Source organism: Grampus griseus, assembly GCF_964374135.1.
Source record: "Grampus griseus genome assembly, chromosome: 5".
NCBI classification, from domain to species: Eukaryota; Metazoa; Chordata; class Mammalia; order Artiodactyla; family Delphinidae; genus Grampus; species Grampus griseus.
This window is the reverse complement of record NC_138998.1, coordinates 73417838-73428091: the sequence shown is the minus strand read 5'-3', so window position 1 is coordinate 73428091 and position 10254 is coordinate 73417838. Positions and strand designations below refer to the sequence as shown.

Here is a 10254-nt window from a genome sequence, read left to right as displayed (position 1 = left end):
CTTTATCCATCAAATGAATATAATTTACTCCAATACCATCATCAGTTTCATCAAAGTGGAGGGAAAAATTGGCAGCACTCCGAAAAAAATTTTTTAATTCCGTCCAAACATATAATCATTAAAATCTTCATACTCCCTTTGTGCATGATAAATTGTCAAGTAAGACTCAATAACGTAACATTAATTCAAATGACTTCAATTTTTTCTGTAATCTTCAGAAGGTGGGAGAACCATCATGTAGAGTATCTCACCACCCCTCTCCCTACCATTCCTAATCATTCAAGAAAAAGTGTGATCTAGGAAATGGGTTAGTAGACTATAGGTGGTATTATTATGTATAATTGGTTAAAGCACCATGCTAATAAAGTCAGGGTCCTAGGATTAATCTCTGCAAAAGCCAGTAAGTTTCTATTTGTCCCAAGGACCCAAACTGCACTCCTAGCTGCAGACAGCTTTCTTACAATGTGTCCCACTGGTCACAAAATAGGGAGGGGGGACTGGCAAGGAGGTAAATGGATGAAAACAAATCTTCATTAACGGGGGAAAAAAAAAAAATTCCCATGTATGATGATAATTGAATCTTATCTACAAAGAAAAAAAATCATATATGTTCTTATGCCCTTATTCTTGGCTCTATGTTAAGTTTATCTCAAGTCTAAAATACTGGGTGACTAACACTTGACTCCTTAGAACTGCCTAATAAATAATGTTCTACACAAAGCTACAGTAAAGGCCCTGCTGTTACCCAATTTGTGTAACAAACTGTTCATTCCATATAGACATCCTTTTTCTCTTTTTAATATTGATCTTTCCACAGTTTTAAAATATTTTCCATTAGTTATTTGGTTCAGAATATTGTGAAAAATTCAGCTAGGAAATTATTCATAAAACTGTATTCTGATTTTATTTTTCAAACAGCCAGTGTCCACATTTAAAATGCAGAATTTGCAAATATAAATTATCTAATAATTCAATTAAAAATAAAACAAAAACAACTTCCTTTAGTATCATAATACATAAAATGGTATTATAAACTCCAAATGGCAAGGTTAACTACATGACAATGCCAGAAGCTGTGAAACTCATTAAACCTCTAAATGAATAGGTCAGTTTAAAGAACATTTCTGTGTTCCATGATTATGCATGAAACAAACTTTCATTGTATTATAAAGGCTCAGCAATTCATTCAGCATAACATGGGGTCAAGCAAAATTTTATTTTTACAATGACAATAAAAAATGCATTTAAACAACAACAAAAAATCCTCCCAATTGTTTAAAAACAATTCTGTTTGGAGGGTAAAATGTATTTTAAAATATACTGACTGAATTTCAATTGCCAGGCTGCTACCAATGTGAAAGTTTGTATTTAAAAATATCAGAAATATCTTTTCATTTGACAGTGAAAATTTCAATGTGATAAGTTTCATTGCAAAGCAATTTTCACCTGAGTACTTTGAAATTTAGTGCTCATATATTTGAAGGGGAGGTGGGGAAGGAAAAGACCCACTTGTGTCAGATACTGAGTTTGTAGTTCTTTCACACTGATTTCCCAGAGGGCTGAAGAAACATCGGCTATGACCTTTCAGGACATACATGATGCTCCCCTTTTTCCTATAAATTTGTTCTGGCATTTTATAAATTCCCAGTATCCATATTTCCACTTAGTTACCCACTCAAGCATAGCAACCCAATTCATTCAATTCTATACAACAGTGTCTATATTATGTACATGTTTAATTATCAATAGGAAATAGAAAATAAAATTTACAGTGATTGAGAAAGGGTCAGAAAATGGGATAGGAAAAGTAATACTGTATATTCAGAATATCCTATTATCCTACCAGTTTCAATGACAAGGTTTTTCCTTTATTAGTTGAAATACAAAGAAGGCATAGGGGATCCCAGGAAAATAACACTATGTATCAGAAAATTCAACGTGCTCCACCATCAGGATTTCCATTACACATTTAATTTCTTCTGTACAATTTTTAGAAACTTGTTTTTCTTTTCAAAATCATCAGATTTCCAGGTTAAATTCAGCACTACACAGTATGCCCTTGAAGTAAGATGAGGTTACCTGCTTTATTTGGATAACAAGTTCCCTTCCAGACAGCATTAAAATAAAGACAAGTAAGACTACACAGATAAAATCCAGTATAATTCAAATCCAACAATGAAAAATTTCCCCCATATTGTTGCAAAATTCTTTCTACTGAAATGCTCTGCTACAATAATAAAAAGCATACATTACATATAAAAGATACCAGTGTACTAAAAAGTGACAGAAGTGGACTAGCAAATCCTTCAAAGCACATCATATAAATGACTAGCATTTAAAAACATTTTTCCTATAAAATGTAGGTCATATACATTTATAAATTGGCGGTTTTATTTCTAAAGCAGTGATGTGTGTGTTCAAATAGTTAGCTGTTCTGTACAGTATAATATCTACTCAAATCAAACTACAATAGGTTTGTCTTTCTTTGTATTGAAGTTGAATAAATTCATCTGATCAGCTGAGAAATCAAGGTTGAAAAATAAGTATCTAAAAATCAAAGTAGAAAGTTTAGAATTATTGAAATGTAGCTATGAAATATGAAGAGAACTATTTCACAATGGAGCTGAAGTCACCTCAAAACTTATGGGCTTGAATCTAAAACAGAAACAAATATTAAAATCCAAAGCAAACCACAAAGTTAGGTAGCAGTACAGAAGCAGGCAAAAAAACACACCCCCTTCCTTCAGTGTGATGGGCACTAAGTTTTGCAGTCTTCCTCCATCTTGCAGAAGGGTGGTAAGGCCATTCAATGCTTAGTGAAAGTGAGTACAGATGAAGGCAGATTTAGCCTGTCTCCCCTGCAACTTCAATTATGCTGTGTAAACAGTGTTACGTTCCAATAGGAGGAACAATGGAATTTGCTTATAAAAACTGATTAAAGATAATCATTATTAAATGAAATAAAGATAATTAATAACTCTGAAATGTTTTTAGAACTTTCCTGATGCTACTTGTAAAGTTAGCACTGCTATGTATTATTGCTTACATACAGTACAACATCATATGCCTTCTAACATAAAGCAGTACTGTGATTTGTTTGTACATATTTACAGATTCTTAAAAACAAGCTGTAAAAACATTACATACTTTCAGACAATACAAATTAGCACATTGGTACTCACTTCAAAACAAATGGAATGCATAACATTAATAAACATCATAAAGGAAGACTCACATAAAAGTCCTTGATTGTCAAGACACGTTTATATATAAACTCTAACTGTGCAGAATTAAAGATTCAATCATAGGTACATCCTTATTTGATGAACCATATTTACAGCATGGTATTGCATAAAAAAATAAAATAATGTTTACAGGGTTTTACTTTTTTATCCATTGGATTAAAGAAAGCAACAAACACAACAAGAAATGTTTGTCTGCTTTAGTTTCCTACCAAAGTTTAAGTGAAAAAGGAAACATACGTTTTTTTATTTGCAGAATATAGCAAAAACAACTGGAAAATTATTTCCCTGAAATAAAGCAATTTGAAACGGAAAATGTTTAAATTAAATTGCAGAGTCAAAAAGTTTCTCGTTGATTATAATAGTGCTTCTTCAAGTAAATATACTGTGAAAAAACGAGTTCTAGTTTAAAATGTTCTAAGTCTAAGAAATGTAGTTTTACAGTAATGCCTACTTTTAAGTTTCCCGGCTTTTTTTTTTTTTTTTTAACAGCCCTTTAAAAACCCAAATTAATAAAATGAAAGAAGTGGCAAAAGATCTAACCTAGCTGGCACTTTGCAAGTTTCTCTGGCCTGTGGAAATGAAAGCCTACCCTGAGCACAAGGCCTCTTTTGCCTCTCAAAACGAGAAAAATTACCCAACCATGGACAGTCCTCACTCAGCCAGAGCTAAAAGGATGGATTTCTATGGTATCAACTAGAAAATCTGCAAGTAGATCCCAAAAGTTTAAGAGCCACTTCAAATATTCTGAACCAAATGAAATATGTGTGCAATAAATTAAAAAAAAAACACGCTTTTAGAAGATGTTCAAGAGATATTACTTCAACTAATGTCATCTGTTTCCAATCTTCAAACATGAGAACAGGGCCTAAGAAAGCACACCTCACTCACACTTCGCCAAGTTTAAGGGTGTAAGAGTATGTTTTCATAGAACAATTTGCTCACCAAGAGAAATGAAATAAAAATTGCAAAAGGATATCCTCAATATTCTGATTTAAAGCAGCACAAAAGGCTACTTGCTTTCTCTATTAATGCCCAGATAGAAATTAAGTAACTTTCTGAACCAAAGTGGGGAAACCCAAACTGCTGAGATGTTTATCATATGATGATAATACAAGGTAACTCTGGTAGGCATGTAGAATTTCACAGTAAGAGAGCGATGACTATACTTAAAAAGTGGTAAGTCAGTAAATTATGCCAAAGTATCATTTATCTCAAAATATGCTTATAATGTGGTAGAAAAGTCTGCCATTATGTAGATGTAAAGAAATGTGGTGAACACAGGAATGCAACCCCTGAACTGCTTGCATGGCTGCCACTGTCAAAGGCCTTCCCTCCTTGACTTACTGCTCAGCAGTAGAGCCACATTCTAAAAACTGTGCTGGTGATGTTAACACAAACAAAAAACCTTATTCTGTACCAAGTTCTCAACAGAACAGAAATTCTAACCAGGCTCAAAACAAAAACAAAAAACCAAAATAAATGCCTACCATCATCCAATAGTAGTATGAGAAAAACAAAAATGCCTGTACCTAGGGAGAGCACAGTTCCATTGTTAACATCTCGCCTGAATGAAGCCTTCTTGAGGTTGTAATGTGCAACGCAAGACACACCATTCTTAAGAGTCAGTAATGGCAGAACTTCAATATCTACTTCAAAGAAGTCTAAAATTCTTGAAAAATTTGGCAGCAAAGAAAGCTGTCAAATGGGAAAATATTTCAAGCAAAGTTTAACAACCAAAGTGTAGAGGAAACCCATATTAAACATAATTTATATTCCTTATCATAAAAACACCATATATTCAAAATAAATGCAAAAGATGTTAAGGGTAGATATTTCTTTGTTCCCTTTCTTTATGAGAACAGTCTTGGGATAACATTAAATAAAAGAAAAAAATAATTTAAATGTATAACATTCTATACTGAAACAAAGACTGCAGATCTATAAGGCCAATACAAAAGTTAAAATGGAAATTAACATAAGGTTGCATCTTCCAAGGGTTTTAATTTTAGATTATCACTGGTGCTATATCAGTACGTGTGCATTGTGACAAAGATGGTGGAAATTTAAAATAAAAAACCAAAAAGTTGGAAGAAATTAAACAGGATAATAAAATGTTACTTTCCAAAAATTAAAACTGTCCAATGTGTAACTCAAACCATCATTCTTTAGAAAAGTATATATATAATATGTATATATATAAAAGCACTATTTATTGTACCATGCTGTATTATTTTAAGACAAAGAATTAAAAAAAAAAAACATTCGTGGTATAAGGATAAAGTCTGTAGTTTATTTAGATTTTGAAATGCAACAAAAAGTTTCCGATCACTCATCTAGCTGAAAAAGAAACTGTAGTTACTAGAATTAGTAAACACTCTTGGTTTGTAAAATTGTAATGAGCAGTGTTCATTAAAAAGTAACTCAAGATAAAATAAGCAATTAAAATGCCCATTTCTTTAGTTTCTCTGGATACTGTTTAATTATCCAATCTATCAAGATTCTAGAAAGAGAAGGATTAAACCAGGTTTTACAGTTCCAAAGATATCCAATTTCCTTTTATTGCCAAAAATTAAAATTTTCAATTATGAGATGATTATGACACAAATATCAAACCTAAAAATCTAAATTTTTTTTTTTACTTTGAGAAATCAAAAATACCAAATAGATTCTAAGTGCTCTATGTTAACTGAAGTGTATATGTAAAGTAAAATACAATTAAGCTTTAAAATGTGGAATATACATTTTGTATAAGCATTATGTTCTTGGGAATGTAATCTACAGAATATCTTTTTACTAAAACTTCAAAACCTTGATACTTGCACATGAAAAATCATAAAAAATATCTAGGTACAACTGTACAAAGAAACTGACACCAATATGCATACTTCCATACAGAAGTGAATGCTTCAACAGTTATGTATTTTGGTAAAAGTTTTGAAAGTATGCATATTTTTAAAGTAATTAGGCTTTTAAATAGTGGAGTCTTAGACTATCAGATTTTTATTACTTTTTTCTCAAAAAAAAAAACATGTCAATATAATGCAAAATGAAAATCAAGGGTATATGGCATATCATTCTTTTTAAAAGGTGGTTTCCTTTTTTCCCCCTATAGGACACACTAATTTATTTAAGCCATAATCTCTTGACATTTAAACTTTTAAGTTCACTCTGTCTATACTCAGATTCCCTGCTGAAGTGCCATGACTATGCTGAAAAACTTAGAAACAGTATGAGTAAATTTCACACAATTACTAATCTCCTAAAAATGTACAATATTATCAGTTAGGAAACAATTGTGCGAAAGTCTTTTTTTTTTCCTTTTAAACTTGGTGTAGGTGGAATAGCAAGTTTCTGATCTAAAACAAGTAATGCATTGCTTCTATAAAGGTGACAACATGTAAGGCAGTTCAAAGAATGCTGACTAACCAAACAAAATGCAGTTATTGGATTATCTTGCTATTCATATCAGCTTAACTTGTTTTAACGCATTGCTCTTAAATCTGTACAGCACTCCATTTTACACAGAGTAACCCCACTCTTGATTAATCTGTTCTAAAGTGCCAGTATTATTTACACATTTTTTTTAGCCAAAAGTCTGGCCAGTTGTGGCATCAGGTGAGGATGTCATCCCAGCTCTATTATCATTTACATTCACCAAGGGAAATTCTGGAAATTCAGCACTTGTCCCTGGTCCCCGAAGGTTCACCTGTCCATTGGCAGTGCTAAACTGAGTAGCTATTCCAGCTCTGGATCCATGATATGGAGCACGGAAGGGTTGTTCAAAAGAGCTCATTTGGTAAGCTTGGTGGACAGGCTGAGCCTCAGCTTTCTTCTGAGAAGTCACTTGATCCAAAAAGTCCTGTGTTGATGTGGCAGAAGCATGGTTGGTCTCATCACCTGAAAAGGGAAATGAGTGCTGTGAATCACCAACTATTAGTCCAAAGTGGGACTTATCTGGAGTTGTTCTTAGTGGAGAATTCATTCCTGATCGAAAGCTATTGATGGGCATGGCTGCATAGACTTGCTTGTCTATGGAAGAGAACGCTGGCTGATTTGGAAGGGTCTGGTTATCGGTCACAAAGTTAAGGCTCGGGCTATTCAAATAGGCATCATTTTGGCTAGTTCTGTCCAAAGCCTGCTGCAGAAACTTTGAGTATTCCTGCAGCATGTTGGCTTTATCTGACGAGGATGCTTGGGAGCTTGATCCAACATTCTCCGACTGAGTAACCTCAGGTACTTCGGAAGAATTTATTGATATGCTAGAAGTCACCTCAGTGTCCGCAACACTGAACGATATCTCATGTTGTCCATTAGCTTTATGAGAATAATGATCCAACAGAGTCTGCAGTACCTCATCTGGAATAACATTTTTGTCATGATTACTTTTTATCTCCACATTCAGTGCCTGTGAATCTAATATGGATGCTGTGGTACTCTCATCAATGACACTCGCCACAGCTGCCTGTGTTACAGAAGGCTGAGAAGCTATGGTACCCACATTCAGCGCATACTCCCTACTATTGTTACTGGCTGCCTGAAGATATCGCTTCTTCTTCAAAAACTGCATGGCATCATCGTAATTAGTGCTACTGTGCACAGGTTTACTAGGCCCCTCTTGCAAATTGTCAACCTGGTCAATGTCAGCATTGCCTTCTGAGTCCAGTAAAGCTTGTTTGTCCACAAGTTCAAAAGCATACTTTGAAACTTTGCTCTCTTCATATGTGGATAAAGGCGAAATTGTTTGATTTTGCTCCAATGGCTGTTTCAGACTTCTCTTACTATTAATTTTTTTGAGAACCAACTTAGGTGGATGTATTTCTCCTGATGCATCTTCTAAATGCGATCCCCCAACTGAAGAATGTGGCATCTCAACAGCATACTCTGCCACCATATACTCATCTTTTACTTTAGTACTTGAAGAGTAAAGAGGCAAGTAATCATTTTTGTCTTTCTTCAGGTCAGATTTGTCCAAAGAACTCTCTTTGTCCATCCCAGATGATTTTTTCTCAGTTTTCTGCCTCTTCTTTTTTGGCAGTGAGTTATCTTTTGGTGATGTAGAGAAGCCAGAATCTTCCTCAGATGTCAGAAGGCCACCTTTGATGGCACATCTGTTTAGTTTCTTGTCATGATTTTCATGGCACATACGTTTATGTTTCAGTACACGATCTGTTCTGGAAAAATACTGTCGAATTCAAAGTTCGGAAGTGAGTTTTTTGTTTTAGTTTGTATTTTGGTCAACCAAGAAAAGAAAAGAAAAAACGGAATTAATATAAAGATAGATATAAGCATAATAATATGAGCAACTCCAAACTAATTTGCTGAGCCAACTGTTTATTACAAATTGAATCAACAGCAGTTAGGAAGTTCTTCAAATAGTTTTAGTAGTAACATTTTCTAATTTCACTTATTAGAATTGTTTTATAATTTAATTTCAGATAGAAGAGTTTCAATGTCACTCATACCACAATAAAATGATTTTTAAAAAATATTCAAACCACATCTTACCTGTAAACAGTATTCACACTGGTAGGGTTTTTCTCCACTATGAGTTCTCTTATGCCTTTCCATATGATATTTTTGAATGAATCTCATACCACATTCATCACAGCGAAATGGTTTTTCACCTAGCACATGATACAGAAAGTTTAAAACAAAACAAATACTGTAAAATAATGAATTACTTCACCACAAGAACCTCTAAATAAATGGCTTTTGAACGTTGCCATACTTTGTTCTTTTTAAATGACCAAAGTCTCCCTTATACTAAACATATCTTCCAGTTTAATTTGTCAAGAATACCTTGCTTTGTAAAAATGGAAGAGATTGGTACACGCCATTGGAAAGAAAAGGTTGAAAGCAGGCATACTCAATTTCCCTTTTACTGTATGTGTACATAATATACTCCTTCCATAGGGACCGGTATTATTATCAGGACCTTAACAGTAATATGAATAGGGTTTCAGTAGAGTGGCTGATGTTTCTAATCCTTTTTTCAATCATACAAAAAGTATTTCAGAAAAATTTTTGAAAAAACAAAATGTTACCCATACATAGTCCCACACAATTCTTGGGTATACCTTTTTAATTCTTCATGTCTTTTCAAAGATATTTGTGGTTAAATGAAATCTGAATCCTAGGAAAATATTTTTAAAATCTAATTTATTAAAACATAAGAAGAGGGCTTCCCTGGTGGCACAGTGGTTGAGAGTCCGCCTGCCGATGCAGGGGACACGGGTTTGTGCCCCGGTCTGGGAAGATCCCGCATGCCGCAGAGCGGCTGGGCCCGTGAGCCATGGCCGCTGAGCCTGCGCGTCTGGAGCCTGTGCTCCGCAACGGGAGAGGCCACAGCAGTGAGAGGCCCGAGTACCGAAAAAACAAACAAACAAAAAACTTAAGAAGAGCTTAAATTAGAGACTAAGTTTTAAAAGTAATGTTTGTTTATACCGATTCTCTTTTCCTCGACTCAAACCAGCATTTCTCATGTCCTTTCGGGAGCGAATTAAATTGAGGGCTGTTAACTGGGCACATGACCCCCACACCACCCCCAGTTTTTTTTTTTAATCACATAAGGACTTCTCAGCTTTAATGAACAACAACTAAGAAGATCTAAAATAGCTTTTAATGATAAAGCCACAGCCTAAGTAAATAGAAGGGTGTGACAAGAAGTTATCTTAAATAATGCTTGTTTGGGAAACCACTGTTTCTACCTTTCATACAGTCAGCAAAACTTTACTAATACTTCTCCTCTACCCATAAAAATATAAGACATGTTACTTGTCCTCAAAGAGTTTATGACATAATTGGGAAAACAAGAAAGAAACAACAGAACTATATCCAGCTCTGGTTTACCTTTATAACTTTATAACCCACTAGTTATCTTAACATTTTTCTCCAGCCAAATCGAAGAACCTACCATCTCATGCTTTCGTACTTCTGCCTTGATTCACGCAGCTCCCTCAGTCCACCTCTGTGTGTTCAGGTACTACACTCCCCTCAAGGCCCAGCCCAT

General features: G+C 34.3%; 1 protein-coding gene across 3 annotated transcripts in view; it reads right to left on the bottom strand.

Moving 5' to 3' along the window:
- Positions 1–1048: 1048 nt before the first annotated feature.
- The window catches only part of ZNF148 (zinc finger protein 148), a 130148-nt gene continuing 120942 nt past the window's right edge, over positions 1049–10254 (bottom strand). For all 3 annotated transcript variants that reach the window (XM_082654207.1, XM_082654209.1, XM_082654208.1), the window contains 2 exons: positions 8751–8869; positions 1049–8427 (listed from right to left, as the gene is read on the bottom strand). In XM_082654207.1, the coding sequence (XP_082510333.1) occupies positions 6829–8427; positions 8751–8869 (1718 nt within the window). In that variant the 3' untranslated portion in view covers positions 1049–6828. The remainder of the gene's footprint in view (positions 8428–8750; positions 8870–10254) is intronic.